This window comes from Bactrocera oleae, chromosome 5 (assembly GCF_042242935.1).
Source record: "Bactrocera oleae isolate idBacOlea1 chromosome 5, idBacOlea1, whole genome shotgun sequence".
Lineage (NCBI taxonomy): Eukaryota > Metazoa > Arthropoda > Insecta > Diptera > Tephritidae > Bactrocera > Bactrocera oleae.
In genome coordinates, this window is record NC_091539.1 from 23,155,274 (window position 1) to 23,181,897 (window position 26,624).

At 32.5% G+C, this 26,624-nt stretch overlaps 1 protein-coding gene and 1 long non-coding RNA gene across 5 annotated transcripts in view; one reads left to right on the forward strand and one right to left on the reverse strand.

Annotated features, from left to right (window-relative positions):
* Positions 1 to 1,027: 1,027 nt before the first annotated feature.
* LOC138857264 (uncharacterized) overlaps positions 1,028 to 26,624 on the reverse strand; it is a 44,818-nt gene continuing 19,221 nt past the window's right edge. For all 3 annotated transcript variants that reach the window (XR_011396347.1, XR_011396348.1, XR_011396346.1), the window contains exons 2-3: positions 6,990 to 7,060; positions 1,028 to 4,898 (exon numbers count right to left, since the gene is read on the reverse strand). This is a non-coding gene — a long non-coding RNA (uncharacterized lncRNA). The remainder of the gene's footprint in view (positions 4,899 to 6,989; positions 7,061 to 26,624) is intronic.
* acj6 (abnormal chemosensory protein 6) overlaps positions 6,479 to 26,624 on the forward strand; it is a 71,778-nt gene continuing 51,632 nt past the window's right edge. For both annotated transcript variants that reach the window (XM_014238965.3, XM_070109474.1), the window contains exons 1-2: positions 6,479 to 7,062; positions 17,175 to 17,231. In XM_014238965.3, coding sequence (XP_014094440.3) covers positions 6,943 to 7,062; positions 17,175 to 17,231 — 177 coding nt within the window. In that variant the 5' untranslated portion in view covers positions 6,479 to 6,942. The remainder of the gene's footprint in view (positions 7,063 to 17,174; positions 17,232 to 26,624) is intronic.

Genomic DNA, 26,624 nt, shown 5'->3' on the forward strand with positions numbered 1-26,624 from the left:
AATGAATTTAAGATAATATGTTTTCTTGACCACAATGTGGTTCAACTTCAAAATTAAACGGCCCAGACGTCATTCTAACTCATCTTCACTTTACATAATTAATTTCGACTCTTTGGTTGACTTATTATAGTATACATTATAAATCTTAACATATTAAACAAGAATATTTCGATTAGTACTACACTATTCGGTTGTGATTACTTAGGTTGATTTTAATATAAATAATTCGGATGTAAAAAAAATATTTAGGGATGAAAAGAAGATTGAAACTGTAGATTGAAAAGTTCTTATTTATTCATCAATATCTATTTTGTTCCCTTCAAATACAATACACTTGTGCCAACGCCTTTTCCAATACTCGAAGCACTTCTGAAATGAGTTTTTCGGTATGGCCGTCAGCTTTTTCTTCGATTCTGACTTGATCTCATCAATTGTGGCAAAACGCTTTCTTTTCATTAGTTTCTTCAGTTTTGGGAAAAGGAAAAAGTCGCAGAGAGCAATAGTCACCAGTTATGACTCGTTTGAGCAAGCCCGGATAGTTTTTGACGTCATTCAACAACTCCTGAGCGATACTAATGGGACATTGCTTTTGCTCTAAATTTAGCAATTTCGGAACAAACTTCGCTGTCACACGTTTCATGCTTAAAACATGCGAGAATTGAATGGCAACTTCCCAGGATGCTCATAATCATCAAAATCTTCTCGGCCTTCTCTAAAGCGCTTGTACCTCTTATAAACACTTTTTTGAGACAAAGTGGACTCACCAAATGGTTCAGTAAACATCTCAAGTGCCTTTGGAGCACTTTATTCCATTTTTAATGTAAAATTTAATACATATTCTTTGATCCATTTCCTTCAAAAGTCAAAGTCGAAGAGCATACAAAAACGTGACTAACCTTTTCTGTTGTTAAAAACAAACTACTAATCGAAATGATTAACATATGTGTCCGATTTAAACAAAAAACAAAACATCGATAATCGAATGTACACAGCCCGTGAAAAATCAAAATTTATTCATTTCCTCTGAACACACCTCGAGATATTAAACCTAATAGTAAAAGCGTACAAAACTTATATTTTACTATAAAGGTTACATTCTTTTAGAAAATTACATATACTAACAATATTTACATAAGATTTTGTATTTAACAATGTATTAATTAGACTTAAGGTGTTTTTGCCTTATATTCTCTAAAGCTGGGCAAATATTGCATATGTGTTTCATGGATAATATGGTGGAGTAGTATGGGTATGATGGTTTAGGGCAGCCCCAGAGAAGAGCTATTTTTCTTTTATGTTTAATGTAGACATCACGAATTTTTTATAGCAAGACAGGCTGTCTGAGCAAATAACAAACTGGCCTTTTTGTAGGATAGTGTATATGTATATTCCCATGGCCTCAGCGGTAAATATGGATGAATATGGTGGGATAATTCTGCCTGTAATAGTTGTCCTGTAAGCTGTTGTAACTGCGTAAGCTGTATTCGTTGATTTGAACCCATCTGTTTAAATTGTTTTAACTTTTTGTTCTCTAACATATATTTTGTTGGTGATGTGGGAAAGGCGTTTAGGTTACGACGAATCGAGTTTCCAATATTTGTGTTCGACCACCATCCGTATATCGGCAGTCCGTAGTCTATTTTAGAGAGTATTATGGCTGTTGTGATATTAATAAATGTATTTTTGTATATAAATGAGCGTTAACTCGATAAATACTTAATTATGTTTGGTCTACTTGAAAGCGATTTTCTAGGGCTAAGGCAGTTTTTCTTCGGAAAAATTTCCGTCATCAGAATATTGCGACCAATGTTTTGCGAAAATTGCTTCAATATCTATGGAATCGCTTAGAACCGTTTCACTGGATTCAATGACTGTTATAAGGAGGTGTGGAATACTGGTTAGAAGTTTGATGTCATACCAAATTTTTTTAGGGGTTGATGAAGGGGAAGCTTTTTTAGAGTTTTCTCGCATTCAATTTTTTGGGCGCGAAGATTTTTGAGCTTCTTGTTCCACCAGATGGAGGAAGTTGTGGAAAATTTTTGTTTTCTTTGGGAAATTGATTTGTACGCGGCAGAACGTCTAGTTTTTTTAATAATAGATGATTCCTGGCTTATAGTGCCTTTCGGTGAGTTTTTTTATATTGTTTATTATTTCTGCTTGAAATTTGTTCTATTTTGCTAAGTCTGTCTTAGGGAGGTGAGTATATTTTGCAGGATGTAGGTTGGTACTAATATTGATTGAAAATGGGAAATGGTCACTGCCTTTATGGTCACAAAAAATTCTTCACTCGATTCTGGGAGAGTATTGGGGAGAAGAAAGGGAGATGTCTACATTGGTAAAAGATGAATGGGTTGAAAAGTGGGTGGGCGTGCCATTACTAAATAATGGACGCTGGTGGTTTGTTATGAGATTTTCAATTATCAAGCTTCTTGAATTTGATTTGGGAGAGCTCCAAAGTGGGTTCTAAGCGTTGAAATCTCGTACCCACAAAAAAGGTTTGAGAAGCTGTTGGTATATATACCTTAGGTCGGTTTCGTTGAAAGCTTGCTGAGGGGCATGTATTCATATTTAACTTTTAATTTGGGTTATTATCTTTGATACGTAATTGTAACTCATGGTAGTTGTTCCAATCATCCATCCATCCATCAATCCGTTTACGTTCTACAGATAATTTTTAATACCATGTGATGTAACCGAGAAAAAAGCAGAATGTGAAAATATGTGTTCTTGTGCATAGTTGTATATAGGTAAGGTGTTTGGTTATTCTAACATTTCGTTTTCTAATGTGCTTTATTGTTGAATAGAGGCGAGAACTTGAGAAAGAGTTGGGAGAGGTTGGTAATATGATTGAAATTGTGAGGACGAAATGGTGAATTTGGTTGGAGGGGTGGGTTTATATTACAATTTGTTTCTATTTCGTTGGGATCTGTGAGTGCAGGTGAAATTTCGAAAACAGGAGAGTCGGAAGAATTATTTAGTTTGCTGGCATTTATTGTTGATGAAATGTTGTTATTTATTATTCGGCTGTATGAGATTCTATTAAGATTGAGTCACGTAGGTTGGATTGTTTGACAGGAGAGATGGGTATGTGGGAGTGATCCATGTTTAAAATGTTTTTGTGTTCTTTTAAGTTATTTATACTAATATTTTGTTGTTTTTATTAATTGTTGAATTGATTTTGTTATTTGTTGCGACTGTAGTATAGCTTACATTGATATTGGCATTCTCTGGATGAGGAGGGCTGTGGTTGGGAACAGTTGGCGCAAAATATGCGTTCACATTCAGAAGGGGAATGAGGAGGGAGTGAACCATTTTCACAAAGAGGACAGCGTTGGCATTTATTTTTTGAATGTCCAAGAATCTGGCAAGATTTACATTGCATGGGAAGGGGCATGTATTGGCGAACTAATACTTTACACCACGCTATGTCGATTTTGCTGAGTAAATTGTAAAGGTTGAAAGTGAACAACACAACTACCGATGGTAATAGTTTTCCATAATTTTTTTTTTAACTTATATACTTCTACCACAGCTTGGGAGGTTAATTCTTGGATGATTTCTTCTTCTTCATGCATGGTTGAGTGATGTGTGTAGCGTGGCTGATATGGGGCACACTCCTACAATTTGTTTCACTTTTAGGAAATTTTTCAGCTATTTTGCTCTTTTTCACAAAAAGTAATATTCGATCACGAAGAGTAGATATGTTGTGCACTTCACTGCTAATTTACTTAATAGCATGATGTATCGCGAAGCATGAGTATCTTTTTAGGTCCCATATTAATTATTGCGAAAGGATTCTCTCTGATATTTGGTGGCTTCCGAACCATCACACACGTGTAATTGATGAAGTTTAAAAAGTTGAAATGTTAGTGAAAATTATACATACGAATAATAAAAAACTAAAATAGAGTACTTGCGAGCGGTGAGAATCGAATTTTATAACAAAAGTGATCAGAAAATAATCAGTTAGCGCAAAAAAAGGCTTCTTATCGGTGCGAGATCGATGACTGATCACAATTTTAATTTTCATATGTTTCTTTCACATTACATTATATAAATCAAACACCAAGTACTTCGTCATAATATATATATCGGAATAAAACATTGCACAAATAGTAACTTAAAGGTATATATTTCACGTCTAAAAATTGTCGAAATCGGACTATATCGGCTCAAGCCTCCAGACGCCAAATATGTGGACCCCAGTGCCTGTGGCTGATTCCTGACAGAAAAAATAATCAATATGTGCTTATTACAGAGGTAATATTTTGCAGATAATAATGCCCCTGTGTGTCTTAACTGGGTCAATACTGCCCCTGCCCCCATATACTTAATATAAAGATATTCGAATTTGCGGTTAACAATATGTAAGTTATCTTAATAACGATCAGAGAAGGTCTATTTCTTTTAACTGTGTACGTGTTTATTAAAAATATTAACAATACAATAAAAAAAGGACTGAGTGGTTTTATGAAACCACGGTAGAAGTGAGACTTTTTTTCACATTATAGACATTTAACAAAAATTGTCGGAATAATATTCCATTAAGGAATATGCTTCATCAATCTTAACTTTATACTTGGAAAGTGGGAATGATAATGGGAAATGAAAAAACTAGACTAGATCTCCTAATATTTTTAATGAACTGTGGCTTAGATTACGACATACTTAATACTTACATGCTCTAAATACATACATATTAAAAAACTGAAAACAATATTTTATAACGTTGAGTCATTTTGATCCGTTTTTCAATTATTTTGAATCATTCTATTATCAATTCCATCTTCATCATGAGTTTCACAGTGTTCGTTGTTTTTGACGTTAAAATTTTGCTGTAACAATATTTGCAGATACAGGCTTACCAGTTTGAACGATACTAGTACCCATCATGGCATCTGTTAAATAAAATTAAATATATTGAATGGACTGAATATATACAAAAATACGTAATTTATTATTCATACGAAATAAGTTAAATGATAAATTAAAGCACTCAAAATTGAAAAAAAATTCCCTAAATAACAACATGCACGCAAAAGTTCAAAAAGTTCTATATAAAAACTATTGTTACTCATATTTTTCCTTTTGCTATAGTCTGTCGAGCGCCTTTCGCTTTACTTCTATTCTGCGGCCTACCGTCACGCGACATTCAACACACAGACGAAAAAGTTGGAGACGATGTAATAAAAGTTTCACTTTAATAAAGTTAACCTAAAACTAAAACCTGAGATAAAGAAATGCCCAACTCATCTCTCACTGGAAATGAGAGAGCAATTGCTAAACGTCAAAACCTCCTGAACTCAGGCAACTGTCTGATTTCAGGAGGTCTGACGTTTAGCAATTGGAAAAAATAGGATGGCCAGATTGAAATTCTACCAAAAATATATGTGAACAGAGAGATTTGTTGCCGCTGTTGAAGATCACTACTAAAAATTGGAAAGCAATCAAAATTAAAGAAATTGAAATATATGTGATGAAATCTTTTATGATGCCATGCTTAGTAGTATTAATTTTCAATTAAAAACTATAAAAAAACATTAATTATTTGAGAGCTAAACCATTTATTCTTTTGATTAAGTATTGAATATTCAAAAATCAGTAGGTTTAATATACCAGAAAAAAGGATTTAAATAGTTTCTCCATGTGTTAAATGGATACATATATTATAAGTATTAGTCTTAATAAATGTTGGGTGTTAATTTTAATGTAATTAAATTTAAAATTTAATTAATTTAATTGCCATACAATTTTTATTTTGACTGATCTGGCTACAATGCAAAATGTTATATAAAACGCCAATTTTGAGGAGCTCTCACACTGAAATAAGTTGGGCATCTCTTTATCCCTGGCTAAAACAATACATTCATAACATATAAGGATTCGTGATTGTGTTGAAAACTAAAACGTCTTGAAGCACGTAGATTTGGTTTTATCTTTTTACATTTAGCACTTAACATGGCGCAAATTTAGGGTATAAAAGCACGCGTATGAGTAGATTTCGAAATTCTACCTATTTGATGTTCGAGGAGTCGGCCTTCTAGGTACGCTATCTAAAAGCTTATCATATGGGTCTCTCTGTCCAGAAATAGCTTTGTCCCAAATCGCTTCTTCGTCAGGCGCATGTGTTGAATTTTCTCATTTAATATCCATGAGAGCATCCAAACAAAATATACAGTTTCAATGTATGCATATATATATCTATACAGTACATATATATTTACATACATTCGTAAGTATATAGATGTATATACATATATAGCGTTAAGGACATTGCATGGTAGATACTTATTATATAAAATTACTGTCGCCTCAATTGGCCAATGACAACCATTCATATGGTTGGATTTCAAATCTAAATTCAGCTACACTGAAGGGTGGGTCGGAAAAACGACACGCCTCACATGAATAATGAAAATTTGTCCTTCCCAAATAAACTGGAGTTAGTGAAACTCATCATAGAATTCTTTATCATACGGTTGTCTAGTTGTAAAATCTGTTCGGGTCCGTTTAGTTTAAACAATCGTGAATTCTTGTGAATAAAGTACTTTAGATATAATTATGTGCGTGTTTTTATATTAGTCGTTTCATAATTCATTAATTTGTAATTCATAGTTAGTTTTGGATCGGTGCTAATATGTGCATATACATACAAACATACATGTGAAAGGTGCCGTTGTTTACGAGTCAACGGTGTGAGAAAGAAAATCGAATGATAAATAATATGTTCCATCTTTATTAAGAAAATAGTATTTAAAAGTTTAAAGAAAGAAAATTATAACAAGTTCCTCAAATTTCTATTCGCTAATATCTTGTCCTGCATATTTATATGCGGGATATAAATAGATTCAAAACCAGTGCTTCAAAATTTATTCGCCGACGACTTTTGACGCCTCTCGGGCGTTTAAGCTCGAGGAGGATTTTGTAGGGAGTTGTGTAACAATGTCGATGTATTCAACGACGGATAAAATGAAAATGTCTGCTCCTACCTGCTTTCCTGGTCGATACAGCCCGACTTACAGAGGTCCGGATCAAATGAGGAGATGTATGCCGAATCCTTCTGTAAGTATAATAAAAGTGTGTAACTCTAAATTAGTGGGAAATTGGTATCTTTGAAAGTTAAAGAAGTCAAAAAACAAAAGGATAATTTAAATATCAAGATATTCGATGTGGTGTATACATTAGACTGCTTTTTTTTTTGAACTATTTTTTTTTTTCGATCCCATGGTGAAATTTTTTTGGAAATACCAAAAAAAAAATTCCCTAAAAATTTGGGACTTTAATTTTAATATTAAGTACCACTTCAACTTAAAATCTCTGTATCTCAAAGAGTATTAATATTATCGATTTGGTGCCAAAGACTTTTTTGTAGGAACAATTTTCTGTAGCTAGTGTTGTTTACGAGATAATTCCAAAAAAACGCGAATTTCATGGAAAAATTAGGTTTGGGGGCCCGTACTACCCCGCAGGTGCAAGTTTTAACTTTACCGCAATGGAGACTTTTGTAGAGCGTTCAATTCTGAGGAATACCTAATGACGGGTGAGATAATCCCATCAACTGCCGCTGAGTTATAAAATGAAAAAGAAAAAAAAATCAAGTTTTACGTGTATTTTATATGGGAAATATTTTCAGGCCTAGGTCTAGTACTTAATATTAAAATTAAAGTCCCAAATTTTAAGGGAATTTTTTTTTTTTGGTATTTCCAAAAAAATTTCACCATGGGATCGAAAAAAAAATAGTTTAAAAAAAAAGCAGTCTAGTATACATACAAGCAATTCGGCTTATATAGAAAATTAAAATTTATAATATAATTAGGGTATTCACAAGGTGTCATATTGTGTCATATCGTCGTATTGTCTTATTTTTTTATGACTGTCATATCAACACTGTTGTTGTTTCCCATACAATATTGAAATACGACAAATACAACACGGCGAGGTATGTTTTTTGAGTGTGCTACTCTATCAGCATATCTGTTTACTTTTTTTTTGTTGACGTTTAAGTGTCTAAAATTAATAAATTAAATAAATTTCATCAATTTCTTTAATAATATGGAAGGAAGCCACGATATTCAGGTAAATTAAGTTGAAGAAAAGTAATATATAAAAATATTTTGTTGTTTATGTGGTTGCAATGTGAATCAAAATGCCGCTGTTTCAATATTAAGAATTTTATTTTTATTACTTTCCTGTGGCATTTTTGTATTCTTAATTTTTCATTACCAGCTGGTGAAGTGTAGAAATATTACATAATATGACATACAACAATTAAGGGGTGCTCACAAGTGTCGTATTTTTTAAGCTATTGAAATACGACATAAGACGAAGCTTGTGAATTGCCTAATTATAAATATTCTTATATCGCTAAAGTTTTATACACATATACATCAGCTGAAGGCCTTGCCGCTAGTGCTGTTATATTTTATAGGTAGTATATTTATTTATAATTGTATTTTCTTTAATAAATAAATAAAATAAATAAATAAATACATATACATATATGTTTATTTACACAAAAAGGTAAGCCAACATGGGTTGTTGAATCAAAATGGAGTTTTTTAAACTAATGAAAAACACATTTTTATAAAATTATCTATTATACTTGTATACATAGCTATATCTTCAAAGTCGGCCAAAAAATGATCCGTCATAGACGCTGAAAGTCTTAGTGTAACCGCAGAGATGAAAAACTGTTTTTTAATGTGTTTATGCATTCTAATTTTTAATGGGTAAAACTTTACAATACACATACACGGGGCGTTCCAAAGTAAGCAGGAGTTTAAAAACAATATAGAACAAATGGTTTTATCGGCAAAATCAATTAATTTTATTTAAAATAGTCTCCGTCTGCTTTAGTACAGCTTTTTGCACGGTCCAAAAGCATGTCGAACGAGTGTTTTAGCTCGTTGCACGGTATGGCCGCCAGTATGCCGGTGCAAGCCTTTTGAATGGCCTCCACGTCTGCATAACGCTTCCCTTAATCGGCAAATGCATTTTTCCGAAAAGGTAGAAGTCGCACGGTGCCATATCAGGTGAATACGGGGAGTGGTTGATTGTTAAAATGTGATTTTTGGTCAAATAATCGGCCACAAGCGTTGATCGATGAGACAGCGCATTATCGTGCAACAAACGCCAACTTCCATCTTCGCGATATTCCCAATTTTTGTTCAGATAATTAAATAAGAAAAGGTGGTCGAATTTTTTTAATACCTTTATGTATATAAGTTTTTTTGGGCAAAAGTTTTTATGTAAAAGTTTTGGACTTTTATGTGTATACTTAAATTTGTGAACGTAAAGCAAAAATGGTTTCTGCTCTATAGACATTGTAATCTATAATTTTCTTTACAGCAACGGACATGTAGTCACATTTTTTATTCAGTAAAACATTTCTTGTAGAATTTTTACAAAGTAATATGCACGGATATTAAAATACAATATGAGATATGGCTACTAAATGAACAATAGTCGGAAGAAATTCTAAAAGCTCAAAAAAAATATTTTTACAGAGTTTAGGGAAAATGAATTAAAAGACTTTTAATTGCTTTTGATGCCTTGCAACTAAGGAAAAGAAAAGTTTGTAAAATATTAGTAAAAATATATTTAAGTTTTGGAGTGAGTTTTGAAATAACCTCGCCTTCTTTCTTTGATAACTTACTTTTACTTATTTTTATATTTTAGCTTATTGTGGTTACTTTTTATTAAAAACTTATAAAACTCTTCGGCATTGTAATTTCGATAATAGGAATAATCTTTATATTGCAATAACAAACCTAATTTTAAGTTGTTCAGTGTTCAGGCCTTGTAATGGCCTATAAAAATTGAAATTCGTTTTCAAATTATCTAAAATAGTTAAATTAAACTTGAATTATGGTATTTGGATATCGCACATAAAATAAAGATATCGCAAATAAAAACAAGTAAAGTGCAACTTCGTGTACGAACATACGTACATAAGTGATTTGGAAATTAGTCTGAAAGGTGATTTGATAACAAGAGTATAAGTACACTTACTCAATTGCTAAATCAGCACATAAACTAAGGTTCACTAAAAAACCGTTAGCTTTTAAACAGTTTTATATAATTCTCAGCTTTTTCAGCTTGAACGAAATTCCTCAAGGCCAACTAATAGAACTTTATGGAAATAAAATAGTCACTCTAGCAGCAATTTTTGGTAATCTAATTATCTCGGAAATGTCACATTCAGACAATTCCTCAACATAAAGATATATATACCTATTTATTATTTTATAGTTCGAATATTATAAATATCTCCTAAAGATTTAGTTCACTTTGCTTTTAATTGCGAAGATGTCTGAAAAAAAGTTGTAAAAAGAAGTCTCCATTTTTCATCTCGTATTTTCTTTTCGTTGTGAATAATTTCGAAACATTTTTCAAGAAATAGTCAGAATTAATAAAATTTTACAATTTTCACTATAGATGTAGTATATAATTAAAAGTTACTTGAAAAAGTGTTGGCGCAGGAGTGCATAGAATAGCTGAATAGCCTATCAGCATTCACATACACTTTCAGGTTATGTGAAAAACGTCTAAATACGAAAGTTATAGATCTTTTCATTACCTACAATATTGCCATATAACGTTTCGTAATTCAACCATGTCCTCCCCTTCCTTTTCCCGACCACAGATCGCCCGTAAATTAATTTTCCTATAATGTTTGCTATTTTAACTTTCCTTTCCAAAGGGGTTCAAACCTACTATTAATTTCTTCTTTTTTTTTATCATTATCAAAAGCTTCTGCCTTAGTCTAGTATTGAAGGCAGCTAGTATATCTGAACTTTAACTCGTTGCATGTAAACATATGTATGGTATAAGAACAATTTTAGCAGCTTTGTTATTGGCATGGAAAGTCCAATTGTTTGAACGTGTTTAATCAAAGAAAGAAAGTGTTCACCAACGCGTAGTGGTTTGTTTGTGCAAAATTTGTTCGGTTAGTTGCTTTTTATACTCTTGCAACATGTTTTTTTCTGTATCACCTAAAGCTGATCGAGATATATATAGGGTTATATATATATAAATGATCAGGATGACGAGACAAATTGAATTCCGAGTGACTGTCTGTCTGTCAATTCGTCCGTCTGTCCGTCCGTGCTAGCTGTAACTTGAGTAAAAATTGAGGTATCGTCATGGAACCTTGTACACGCTTTCCTTGGTCTAATGACGAGTTCGTAGATGGGCGTAATTAGACCACTGCCATGTCCACAAAACGCCATAAATCGAAAACCTATAAAATATAACGAATTCTTAAATTTAGATACAAAATGGTTATTTTGTTCAGGGGATCGCAGAAGTAGCGGACACATGTGGGCTGAAATTTAAAAAAAAAAAGGGCGTGGCCCCAACCTGTAATATGTTTATTGTATACATCTACCAAACAAATGAAGCTATTTCAGCCAAATTTGCACAGGACAAATCCTATCAACAGTTCTTGCGATAATGGGAAAATAGGTGATATCAGATGATAATCCTGCCCACACCCCATATAAGGGTTTTGTTAAAATTTACTTAAAGAGCGATAAATCAATAACAAAATGCGTCAGAGACCTTAAATATTACATACACATACAGGATGGTACAAGAAGGCTTTATAGGAGCCAGTGTCCAAATTAAACGATGGGCGTGGCGCCGCCTAGTTGCAGGAGAATAAAAGGAAGAATTACACCCGAACTTAGCCCTTCCTTATTGGTTAGTTTTAATTTTCATTGATGATAATAAGTTATTTCTTATTTAAAATCGCAGAAACTCTTAAGTTAGGTTTGGGATAATCTGAATTTCGGTTTTTATATATCAATCTTGGGTCATTCCATGTCAAATCGACAATTAGTTGGAAGCGACCATCACCGATTCGAATGAATTTTGGTGGAAAGTTTTATCTTATACGAAGTTATGCCAAAGGAAAACATTTTGAAAAAATGTTCCTAAGAGTTAGGCGAAATTGCAAATTTCACTGTTTTCCCGATTTTATTAGTTTATTTGTTTAATATTTCATAAACTACTGTATATTTCAAAGAGCATTTAGAGGTATGGGAATAAAATTGATTTAAAATAAAAAATTTGAAAATTACGAAAATTAAAAATTTTGAATTTGTCAAAATCCTAAAAAGTTACCATCGCGGGAAAATTTGACCTCAAAAATTTTTATACTATACCTTTAACATATTTAAAGAAATTCTAAAATTTTCAGAGGGGTGTAATTTTTCGTTTCAAAGATATGAATTTTTGAATTTTGGCAAAATAGTTTTTTTTCTATTTTTTCAACTTTTTTTGTTGAATATCATTACTTATTCATGACCCTCTTGTGTTTGCTAATTTTTTCTTTCAAATATAATGATCTTAGTAAAGAACAAAATTATGTCCAAAAACTTTGACTTTGTTTCACTCGTTCTGTCCAATGTTGAGAATATTTAGGGGATTCAAAAAAAATAAAAGTTATACATGGAGATAGTGTTACCCTAGTCGCAAAGGAACAGGTGACTAAAAGCACATCCGAAATTTTTTATAGATTGATCCTTTTCTTAGATTCTTAGTCTGGGGTTGAGTTTCTATTGATATCCAACTTTTTTGACTTTTGACCGGAAAATGGCTGCATATTGTTATTTTCTTAAAATTTATGGAGAAGTTGCACCAAAAATATAGGTTATATGTAAAACTTTTATATGTTTTCAAAATAAAATCTGTTTACTTTAACATATTTTCTTAAAGGAGCGGGTATTATTAGCAATTATTAAAATAATTATGTTTTATATACATGCATATATGCCTCTTTTGAACTATGGTAAATTACTAAATATTCACCACTGAAAAATGTTAAGTGCAATTAAGCAACCATGTCAGAAACAGGACCCAGAAAATGCATATTCTACGAAACTGTTTAGAAGTTGGCAACTAAGTAATTGCGGATTTCACTCATAGATGGAATTTTTAGGTTTGCTGGCGTAGTCCAAATGTAAAACGCATTTTGTTATTTGATAGTTGGCAATTCAGCTGTCAATCAGTAAAAAAAATTTTTGATTGGCTGCGTAGTTTTCGGTTGGCGTTCGTTGAAAAATGGAAGTTCAAAAGGAACATTTTCGTCATATTTTGCTTTTTTATTTTCGCAAAGGGAAAAACGCATCGCAAGCTTACAAAAAGTTATGTGCTGTTATGGCGATGAAGCCATAAAAGAATGGCAGTGTCAAAATTGGTTTGCCTAATTTCTTTCTGGTGATTTTTCAGTCAAAGATGAAAAATGCTCTGGTCGTCCAGTTGAAGTTGATGACGACCTAATCAAAGCAATAATCGATTCGGATCGTCACATTACAACACGTGAGATTGCAGAGAAGCTTCAGGTATCATTACGTAAATAAACGTAATGAAAATTATCCATTTTTAAAACGAATGATAACTGGGGATGAAAAATGGGTTGTTTACAAAAATATCGAGCGGAAAAGATCGTGGAGCAGGCCAGGTGAACCAGCTCAAACAACATCAAAAGCTGCTATTCATCAAAAGAAGGTTTTGTTATCAGTTGTGTGGGATTATAAAGGAATTGTCTACTTTGAACTCTTACCACCCAACCGAATGATCAATTCTGCTGTCTACAACTAACGAAATTAAACTATGCTATGTTGAAGAAAAGCGGCCCGAATTGATAAATCGAAAAGATGTTGTATTCCACCATGACAATGCAAGACCACACACATCTTTGCTCACACGGCAAAAATTATTGGAGCTTGGTTGAGATATTTTGCCACATCCACCATATAGTCCTGACCTAGCACCATCGGATTACTTTTTGTTTCGATCTTTAAAAAACTCCTTGAATGATAAACATTTCAATAATGATGATGATGACAAATCGTACCTGATTCAGTTTCTTGCTAATAAAAACCATAAGTTTTATGAACGTAGGATTATGATGCTGCCTGAAAGATGGCAAAAGTTAATATTGGGTAATTTTGATAATAGTAAAGCTCTAAACCCGAATGGACATCATTTTAAAAATATTCAAATATATTGCCAGTATTTCTATTGAACTGGGCGTTACAGGGTTGCGTAAGCAAATTTTATACTATACAAAGAAATATTGCACATATTTTAATCGCTGAATGCTGAAATATAAATCGTTAAAAAAATTTGCGATTAAAAAACGTATACCTAAATTACAGAAAATATTGTCTCTATTGGTTCAAGTAAATTATTATGACTTATAATAAAAAATTATGTTACAATAGTTATTTCTACCGGTCCACAAAACGCTAAAAGGTATACTGCGATCTATTTATAACAAGACGGTATGAGTTAATTTTTTTTTAACAGAAACATCATTCTATAACCAAAATTTAAAATAGTTATAAAGTTACAGCTTTTTTTGTTTTGCGCAACCCGTTCTGACCACTCGCCACCCTGATCACCAGAGGCGGCCATGTTGGTCTTATTGTGAACGAATTCTCTGGAGGTGGGATTGTGCTGTGAATGGTCACTTTCGCTACTCCTTTATACCATGGTAAATTCACCTGCCCTAATTAATTTTAAAATAGTTCTATAATTTTACAACTAATCAATTTCCAATTATGTCCTTAATGTATTTGTCTGGGATAAATTAGTATGCTATCCTAATTTATAATTCCTATGCTATTATTAGTAATGCTCTCCCTGCATTGAAGATTAGTTCATTATCAACTCTCTTTAAAGAATACTCGCACAATTTGCATAAATATATAATATATATTTTAAAAGGCTTTTTTCGGTTCGTAAAGCTATCGAATGGCAGTATTTTTTAATTTCGGTGATTGATTCATTCTTCTCATTGTCTTTGGCAAAAGAAATTAAAAATTAAGAAAATAGCGTTAATGTCGGTTGCACTGAAGCTAGAGTATACATAAATAAAAAAGATTCCTTGCAAGAACTTGATTTTGATTGGTCAGATCGTATGGCAGCCTATGATAAAGTTTTTTTTGGAGATTGTAACGTTGTTTGGTATAATATGAAGAAATATTGTAAAATATAAAAGTTTTCCATACAAGGACACGATTTTTATAGTTTAGTAGTCTCAAAAACTTCGTCGTAGATTATAGCATTGACTATGGGAATATTACATGCCCAATTTCATGAGTATAATTTGTAAAATTCGGTTGCCCTGAAGCTGGAATACCGTTCACAAATAAAAAAGTTTTTCATACAAGAACTTGATTATGATTGTTTAGTTTGTATGGCAGCTATACGCTATAGTGGTCCGATATCCGGTTCCGACAAATGAGCGGCTTGTTAATGAGAAAAGGAAGATGTAGCAAACGATATCTCAAAAACTGAAGGACTAATTAATATAATTTTCTAATTTTAATGAGAATTTGATGTAAAGTTGCCGCTTTATTTCGGCATGCCACATCGGAGTTAACAAAGAAGACCTGAATGAGTAAATCCACCATCGCGCGCAACAATTTGAGTTTATCCCATCCACTTTATGTAAGATTATGCGGAAGTCCGAGTTTCACTAGAAAACTTTGTTCAGCAATAAAGCTCAATTTTGGTTGAATGGGTACGTTAATAAACAAAATTGTCGAATTTGGAGTGATGAGAATCCATAGGCATTGTTGATAATCCTCAAAAAGTCGCTGTTTGGTGTGCTCTATGGGTAGAGGGAATCATTGGTCCATATTTATTTAAAAATGAAGCCAGCCATAATATTACAGTTGAATGGGTACGTTAATAAACAAAATTGTCGAATTTGGAGTGATGAGAATCCATAGGCATTGTTGATAATCCTCAAAAAGTCGCTGTTTGGTGTGCTCTATGGGTAGAGGGAATCATTGGTCCATATTTATTTAAAAATGAAGCCAGCCATAATATTACAGTCAATGCGGAACGATATAGAACCATAATTAATGAATATTTTCTGCTTAATTGGAAGATGTTGATGTGGACGATTTTGGTTCCAACAAGACAACTAAACAGTCCATTTATTAAAGGAAACTTCAAGGAAAGTTTTTATTTAAATATAACTCAAATATTTTCCCCCCACATTATTCTATCCGTTCCACTAAACTTTTTCACCATTAAAATAATAAATTAATTATATTGAACGAATTAACAAAAGGGATTATGTTTTTGTTTACAATTGACAAACTATTTCAGAGTTTTTCTATGTTGCCTCTTCTCATTCTAGAAGAATGACGTGGCATGAATTTGGAAAGTACAATTTGTAACATTTGGCTCAGCCGAAACCGATAAAAGTAACGGCAAATACTTGGCATAATCTCTACTTTATCAGTCTTAGTTTTGCAGAATATTTCTTAAAAGTGGGCGGGATTACGCCCATTATCTAATTTTCACACTGAGTCACATTCAATCCTATCGTGCACACTTTCGTAAAATTCTAATACCTTAGCCGTTCTTCTGTGACGAGTTAACTCCCATGTAGTAGTTTTCAACATTTGTTTTTAAGTAGAGTTAAAATGCGATTTCACTTTTTTACAGTGTACAACGAAATGGTAGAGGGAAAGGTTTTCAGCAGGTTTTGTTGATATACCATTAGTATTTCATGAGATATTTATAAAACCCATTGGGGGCGGATTGACTCCCTTTCTACATAAATATAATCGTAAATGCCTTTTTCCACTTTGTTCTTCGGCACAAAATTTCACATTTGTAGCTTAATTTATGACTTCTTTGTAACACTTTATATTTTTTCGATTAACGAAATTTTATGGGCGTGGCAGGGCAATGTCAATCACCCCAGAGTGCAAACGAACACCTGATTTCATTCAGACATCTTGATTTTTAAGCCTCGCTTGCGAAGACAGACGGACGGCCCTAAACTCGTCGCTTCATCCTAGTCATTTTGATATATACGTCGTAACTCTATAGAATACTTAAATAGGACAGTTACCTGATTGTATTTTGTAATTATTTGCAAGTTTGATTCCAGCACTGATGCCCACGGCAGAAATTTATTGTCTTTATATGTAGGTGCTTCGATGTTCCAGCCTTTGGAAACATGTTATATTATATATTGAGTGGGTAATCAATAAAACAGGTTTGATTTTAGTAAAAGTATTGAGGTTTGTTGCTCATTTTTGAATACCTAAAAAAATTTTCCCATATCATCATATTTTTCTCATACATTTATATCTTTTTCTCTATATAATATTATCAATATTGCTTGTACATATTTTCAGACCCGTATTTTAGAAGACGCTTCCCTTTTATGCAATTCTTGGTCAGCTCGTCAGAATGTAAGTAACTATGTTTGCTAATTGCACAATTATTGTACATTTTAGTGGATAAATTTCGTAAAACATTTCCAATATGGAGACAAATGTTTGATATGTTTCTTTAAGTTATGTGTATAAATATAATTCTCCGAAAAGGCGAAATCAGCATTGGGCACTCATAATCTTTAATAAATAAATATTTATGGGTAAATTTAATTTCGCCAGCGTCAAAGAAATGAAGAAACTAAATAATTTATGCCGGAGATAACAGAAAGCGATAATTGTTACTTACATACAACTATGTATGTATGTAGTATTGTTTAAAATTTGGAGTAATGCTTAGGATAATATTATATAATAATATATATAAAGTTTACCAAAATATTCCAAGTACATATTTGCCTTTTTCGAATTATTATCTTTTGCAAAAGGTGTTTAAAATTGAATAAATTATAAATATTATAATATATAAATATTAAACATAAGTTTTTGGAAATAATACGCTAAATGTATTTCTATGATATAGTTACATTACGAAACAGTAATTTGGTTTAAATTTGTTTGGTTCACAGTTACTCTTAATTATTATTTTTTGGATGAATACATATTGAGTTATCTGCCACCCGATTTGCATCTTCATTATTTTTATACTACTTTATCAAGGTGTTGATACGTTCGACTGCTTCCGAGAAACCCTCTTTCGCTTGTTGAATATCTTGCTAAATAAATTATTTGATTGAGGATGCATTCTGGTGATTTCGAATTTTAAAATCGGGCAAGTCGATGCACAATTACATCGGTTTATGTAATGTTTTCTTGTTTGTTTCATCATATGTGCTCTCCCTTCAATGACGTTTTTTATTGTGCCAGAGCCAGGCCAAGCATTCCTCCGACACACAAAACAAAACTAACCAGACTCACATAAAATAAATAGAAATTCCGAGAATACCCGTAAACAAAGAGGAGCACGCACTTGTATTTGGCGGCAAATAAACTTTTGGTTTAAAAAAAGAATACTCCCTGATAAGTTAACTCAAAAGCTCACTATTAGAGTTGTTCGTGAACGCTGAAAGTCCGTTAACTTAGCCGAATTTAAAAACTAAAGTATCACTAAACACTTTACTAATATACAATGTTTATCTCATTAATTTATATAACCACTTTTGAATGACCTGATCCATCAGAAGAAGAGTATTGTGATGTAAAAATAGATGTACTCATATTATACTCTCGTAACATCTTGCTACAGAGTATAATAGTCTTGTTCACCGTACAATTGTTTGTATCACGTAAAACCAATCGTGATTGATATAGGGTTATTCCTTGGCACGCAAAAAATGTGATTAAGTTATAAATAGTACAAATGAGGTGCATCGATATAAAAATTTGACAATGAGGGTGCCACCGTTCACTTTTAGGTGATGTGCCATATTTCCGGAATTACTTATTTTAACTTTATTCTGATTTTTTTATGTTACATTGCAAAAAAGGATTACAACCACACCTACCTCCTATATAACACAACCATACAAGTATTCCATGGTTCCAGTATACAAATGAATCCAATCTAATGAATATATAGGAATATAACTTTGCACAAATAGGTATTTAAGGTATGCCATCTCGAGTCTAAAAATTGTCCAAATCGAACCTAAACTGTTCCAGACCCCATATACCGAATATGTGGACCGCAGGGCATATGGCAGACTTTTTGCTGCAAATATCTGTTAATCTGTGAGATATATAATATTATGGAAATTCGGGGAGAATGTTGTCTTGATTAAAATACATATTCCTAAAATAAAAATTTTCGAACTTCCAGTTGACTTTGTACCACATATATTGGCCAATAAGTGAGTTATTTTAATGAAATAAAATGGATAAAATCTAAAGAAAACTTGCCATAGCCCCAATATAACTGATACTTACGATTTTAAAACATCCGGCTGACATTACTCCATATATGGTATATTGGTAATGGTATGTGAGGTAGTTGGCAAAATTAGATAAAATCAGGTTAATACTATCCTTATTTCCCATATACCCAATAAAAGATTTTCAAACTTTCCGTTGCCTTTATACCGTATATAACAGTCAACATGTAAGATATCGTAGCAAAATTAACTGGGCGTATAATATGGTATGCTATAGTTTAATGCCGAAAATAAGTGATATTGTTTGTAGACCAATTTCCATATATTATCTATAATATATAGTTAAATACCATATATATAAAATTGCCTGAAAATATGCTGTCGAGTATACCTGAGCAATGTCAAAAATTAATGCAATCAGCCCTTCCATCTTCCCCAATATACCCTATATAATGATTTTCGACTTTCGCCTTGACTTTAAACCGTTTAGGTTGATCAAAATGTGTGATATTTCAATGCAAATAATTGAAGAAGTTTTCTTAAAAGTTATAAAATTATATTAATTGATTAGCGCTCAATATAATTGGAATTTATCTTAGTCTAAACCTCATACCCCTAATATAATAAATTCCGATCTTTTGGTTGACGTTGTTCACATTAACTCAATATATTAAATTTAGCCTTTTCGGTTGAGTTTATGTCCGGCATATCTTATTTGAAGATGATTTTGATATAATTTTCGATGACGAGAAGTGAAATATATTAATATTGCTAATTGAGTCTATGATGTATGATATAAGTTAATAACATGCAAATTTGATTGTAATCCATTCATGATTTCGTTCAACAAAGAATGTTGAATTCTTTGGCAACATTTTTTAAAATAAAGATTTGCCAACAACTGAAGCTATTTCCCCGCCTTTGATCCTTGCAAGTTGTAAGAGTGTGAAATATTCGGCTACACCCGAACTCAACCCTTCTATTCTTGTTTAATATAATTATTATATATTTTGCCAACATCTGAAGGTATTTGTCCGGCTTTGATCTCTGCAAAATGAGAAAGTATAAAATGTTTGGTTACACGCGAACTTAGAGCTTCCTAACTTTTGTAAAACATATGTAATTCTTAAGTTAATTACGAATTTCCATTAAAATACTCATATATTAGAGTGCTACTGTATCATAAATCCGATTGAACAAACTGGTAAATTGATTCTTCAGTTAATTTTTTATGTGTTGTAAATGGAGGAATACAGAATTACTTAGTTAGAATTAAGGTTATTTGTTTTGCTCACATTGTACATTATTGCAATAATATTTAATTGTTAATCGGACTTTATCCGAAATATTCAATATATTAACAAAATAATTAAATTCTCACAATCAATCAAAATAATTTAAAAATGACTTTATGCAATGGAGTGCTACTATTAATGTCATTTTTGTAATCAGAACAGTAAGGTCTATATTTCCTTAAATTATAAGCCAATGAAAAGTCCCCACATGTTTCATTAATTTCTTTAAAGACAATACTATAATAGTATTAATTTGAGAAACATCAAATATTAAACCTTTCAAACTTTCAATACCAAGCTTCGGAAATTTTCTACAACTGTAATTAAAACAATTATTTCCACGTCCAATTCTTTGACAAATTGGTTAATCATTCTTAACTTGATCACGTATTAAAGCACTGAGTTCATTTTGAGAACATAACTTTGGTGTATTTGTTTCACCATCCCTCCCATTCCCTTCCATTGGTAGAATGTACTGTTGCTGCAATATTGTATCAGGAGCTATGGTTTGTTAAAGAATCTTGTTGGACCCATTTAGCACTTAAATTGATTTTGAGGTGTGGAAATAATAGGTCGCGAATAACTTTCGTGTAATAATAAAGTAAAAGAAGATTTACTGCCAAGAACAGAAGTTATATACAACAAATCAATTAACATGATATTTAAATGTCGTAGTGATAGTTAAATCTTTTCTGTGTAAGGTTCTTAATCGAAGCACTTTTTGCAAAATATTTTAAAATCGAAGGAGCTCCTGCTTAATTTGATGGAAATATAGTCTAAGATTTTGACCTTTCAAAATATAACAAAAGAAACAGTTTTATATTTTCAAAATATAACATTGAACTATACCCCATTGAATTTAAGCACTATGAAAATAAGCTGTTCATTAAGCTTTTAAAATAATTACAGAGTTTGTTTTTAAATATTTCTTCTAAATATACATATGTACATACCATACGTATGTCGCATCTAAATTCAGCGTTCCTAGGAAATTTGGATTCTACGTAAAATTCTTAGAAAAGAAGATTCTAAACCTTAATAAAAAGGACACTTTAATAATCTGTATGGCATTTGTGTCAGATGTTATAACCATCCGATCGCCATGATTTTCCTTATCAAATATCTTCTTATGATTGATGAACACCTGTTGCTCTTATCAAATTATTTTTGTGTATCAGGTTTCATACCTCATAAACTAAGGACTATCGTACTTTTAAATAGAATAGAAGAATACAAGTATATATCTTTAACCTAGATATATAGATTTATACTCTCGCAACATGTTGCTACAGAGTATAATAGGTTTTGTTCATCTAACGGTTGTTTGTAACACCTAAAACTAATCAAGACAAATATAGGGTTATAAAAATATAAATGATCAGGATGACAAGACGAGTTGAATTCCGAGTAACTGTCTGTCCGTCCGTTCGTCTGTCTGTCTGTGCAAACTGTAAGTTCAGTAAAAATTGAGTTATCGCAATGAAACTTGGTTCGCGAATTTGTGGATGGTCGTAATCGGACCACTGCCACGGCCACAAACCCCATTAATCTAAAACTTATAGAGTGCCATAACTAAGCACTAAATTAAGAAATACAACCTCGATTCAGTAGAGGGGATCGCAGTAGCAGGGGCAACATGTGGGCCAAAAATTTAGTAAAAAATGGGCGTGGCCCCGCCCTCTAAGAGGTTTCATGTTTAAGCATAATAACCAAACTTTATCAGTATAAATCGCTTAAGCAGCACTATTGACACTGTAAAAATGGATGAAATCGGATGATAATCCTACCAACTCCCCATATAACGATACTGTTAAAACTACTAAATGCGTGACAAATCTATAAATAAATTAAAATTAGACCTCAAAATTATTGGATGGAAATTGGATGTGGCACCGCCTACATTAAGGTGGAACCCCAAATCTCGGAACCCGCTTTAACCAAATTCCGTAGGTGGCATTATTTTGACATTCTTATGCCGCAGTGTAAAAATTGTAAATGTAAATTAATTTTAAATTACATCTGATTCTTTCACTTTCCAGTATACAAATTAAACACCAATGAATATATCCGAATAAAACTTTGCATGAATACTGACTTTGAAGTGTGCTAGCTTATGACCAAAAATTATCTAAATCAAAACAAAACTGTTCTAGCCTCCAGGTATCAAGGTATCGAACTTTTTATCGAAAATATTGTCAAAGAGAATCTTTATCTGATATTAATATGCCCGTGTGCCAAAAATGGGTTGAGTCGGATCAATAATTCCCTTAGTCCCCATATACCTAATTGAACAACTTTCGAACTTCCGATTATATCGATTTATCTTAATAAATAAAAAATTAAAGGAGCATGTTTTTCTTATAACAATGTGCATAAAATGGAAAATATCTGGATATGTACATATAATATTAATTTAAAAAAATTTGTAGGCAAGTCAAAATATGTAGGTACGTTGGGTACCTTACGTAGGATATCTCTCTCTTTCTTTTTTTTGTTAGGTGCTTCGTTGCACGCAATAGAAAATTTCTCTTGCGATTGAGTACCACTTATCGGACCTTCCCCTCATGGGTGTTAATCGAGAGACACATAATTTCCGTACATGTGTCCTGAATGTTAGGGTTAAAGGTAGTATTTCTGATGTTAAAATAATATGAAACAAAAAATAATAATTTTTATAATCTGGCGATAATCTTAGTCAAAGTATTTTTTATTACCAAATTGTTCGCACTCGTTTCTATTTCTCACACCACTTTGAAATATTATTTAGAGAAAGTCACAATCTAATTTGAAACAAATATGGAGGCAGACGTGTAGCTTTTACGGGAAATACCGAAAACGTATTTTAATGAAATGGTCGAGCAAGGAACTTCGAGCAAGTGAAATCCACTTTTGAAAGGTATTTTATTTGTCATACTAAATGAAAGTGACCCTGCAATTCAGTTTTATAGTATTTGGTATTACTCTACTCTATATATGAAGGCTCCTTTTAATATAAGTTCATTTTGTTAAAATTTGTAATTTATCCTATACACTCTTTAAAATATATATCCCTACTTTAAAAAATATACACTTCTTTTGTACACATTTTTTAATATTTTTCGCAAATTGCTGCCGGTTGTCAAAGTAACTACTTTGGTTTATATCATATGGCTTATTATATTATTTTATTAGTTGTAGTTACTTGTATACTTAGGTACAAGTATATGTAAAATAAATTAATGAATAAATTTCGTTTGTACATTACGCATAACTTTAAATATTTAAGGCGAAATTAAACAAGTAAAAGAAGCGTTATATTTCGGGTGTAACCAAAAATTTTATGTTCAAGGGTCAAAGCCGGCGAAATAACGAAAATCATTAATGAAGTATATGGAAGTTTAGATAATTTGTAGACCGATTTCACATTGTTTCGGCATTAAACTATAGTATATTCAATATTATATGTTCATTTAATTTTTCTAAGATATCTTACTCATTTATCAATATATATGGTATGAGGTCATTGACCCGATTTTATCTATTTTTATCATTACTACATATTATTTACAGAAAAAGATGTACTCTGCGTTTCATTAAGGTGCTTCACATACCATCACCAATATACTCGTATATTTAAGGCTCACAGATGCATCGTTATTAGAAAAACACGCCTGCACAATTTTATTAAGATGACTCACATATTGGCCGAAATATGCGGTATAAAGTCAGCCGGAAGTTCGAAAATCTTTCTATTAGGTTATGAGGGCTAAGCGAAGTGTTGACCCGATTTAATCCATTTTTGACATACAGACATAATATTATCATGAAAGGGTTTTCTCCAAATTCCAATTATATATCTCATACATTGACCGATAATTTCGGTAAAAAGTCGACCATGGACGCCATGAGAAGATGTGCACCCAATCTTCGGTTTATGGAGGCTTGAACACTTACTGCCCGATTTCGACAATTTTTAGGTTTGAAATGACTATCTTGAAGGCACTCTTTTTGAAAAGTTTTATTTCAATATAAAATAATAAATTTAAAGCCTCTGACTTATTTATTTAATTCGTTATTGCAATTTTAGTAGTTTTAATCAAAACCGTTATATGGGTAGTGGGCAGGATTATCAACCGATTTCACCTATTTTTACACTGTCTGTAGGGATGCTAAAAATATTTGCCCTGAGTGAATTTGGTTATTATAGCTTTAATGATTTAGGAGAAATGTACATTAAACCTATTAGAAGGTAAGGCCATGCCCACCTTTTAAAAATTTTTTAAACTGCAGATGCCCCTTCCTAATGTGATTGGTTGTACCAAATAAGACTATTGTATGCTATTGTGGAGTTTAGTTAAGATAATTTCATCAAGATAAAATAAGAGAAAATATAGACTTATTGAAACAAAAACCAAACATAACAAGTAAGGAGTGGTTAAGTTCAGGTGGAACCGAATATTTTATACTCTGAATACTATAAATACTTTCACTATACTGAAAAATACTTTCAGGTGTTGGCAAAACTTTATAATATAATATAAAATGTTGCGAAAGCATTCAACAGTCATTATTTGAAGAAATCGAATGGATTACATTGAGTTAAGCAGCAATATATCCAATATTAAACGTTCACTTCATTTTGCTACGAGCTATAAATTCAACCAAAAGTTTTAAATTCATATTTATAGGTATATTGGCCCAATTTTAGCCATTTTACGTACAAGATAACACTGTTGCTCAGGTCATCCGGTCAGCAGGAGGAAGTTCGAAAATGGACCGATATTATCCATTTTTGGCATCATTACATATAATTTTTAGAAAAAGGTGCCATCTGACTTTCATTATGGTACTTCACAGATTGACCGATATTTTCGGTACAAAATCAGTTATAGGCACTGAGTTCCACATATTCTGTATCTGGAGACTTGAAAAGTTATGGTCCGATTTGGACTATTTTTGGAGTTGAGATAGCATACCATGGAGGCTTCGTTTGAACACGGTTTTATGCCAATAACGTCATTGCCTTTAAAATTTTGGACGATAAGAAGAAAACGTGGTTGTAGAGCGATTTTGCTCATTTTCACAACAGAAGAAGAAGAAATCCAAATTAACACATGGTTGAATTGGTGAAGTAGTTCTTGAGGAATAGAATTTCATCAAAACGTGACTGTAAATATCAATTGGTTTTACCTATTTTCACAGTACTTGAAGAGAGATATGTACATTAAACCTATTTTTTTTTTTTAGATTTTCCACTAATAGCGTTTTGTGGGCGATTCTGTACAATGGTCCGTTTCTGCCCATCTGCAACAACAACAACATTTTCATGGTGCAAAGAAACATGTGTGCAAAGTTGCATGTACATATCTAAATTTTTACCAAAATTTTACTCAAGTACACCTTGAACAGACGAATAGACAGTCACAGTTTCAACTCGTCTCATAATTCTGACCGTTTATATATATATATATATATAATATTTATATTTGTGATGGTTCGTAATCCTTTGGGCATACTCTATATTTTGCCGACTTCACTTTTTTTTTTTTTTGTTTTTTTTGTTTGCGGGGGAGGGGGTGAAAAATGCCTTCCGCATCATCACTGCTGTCGTCACAACAGCGGTATGTACCGCTTGCAGGTCACTAAAAACCCCCCCTCTAGGGAACCGTCGCCCACCCTGGGACCGCGTTTGCATTACTTCAGGGTGGCGTTCCATTTTTCTCATTGAGAGATTTACATCTGCGCACCTGCGTCCAGGTCCCGCTTTTTGCTGCGTAGTAAAATTGCTGCGAACTTCTGGATGTTCCCCCAGTTGATTTCACTCTCCAGCTAATTAAGTTGTCCGTATTTATTGGACCAACCCGGTCTTCTACGGCGCTGCGTTCCCGTTGCCATCGCGCACATTCAAAGAATGTGTGTTCAGCGTCGTCTTCTCTCGCGTCGTTGTATGGGCATGACGGCTCTTCGACTTTTCCCATTCTGTGAAGGTACTTTTTGAAGTATCCGTGACCTGATAGCAGTTGTGTCATGTAGAAGTCGACTTCTCCAAATTTTCGGCTTGACCATTGATTTACATCTTTTATAAGTCTGGCCGTCCATTTGCCGCGGCTCTCATTCTCCCATCTTCGTTGCCATGCTGACATCGTGTCTTTCTTTATTTGTTCGATTGCCCTTTTATTATTCTCAGATGTTTCATTTAGCTTCCACAGCTTTTTTCTTTCGTATGCCAGGAGGTCGATTGGGATATTACCGCTGATAACTAATAT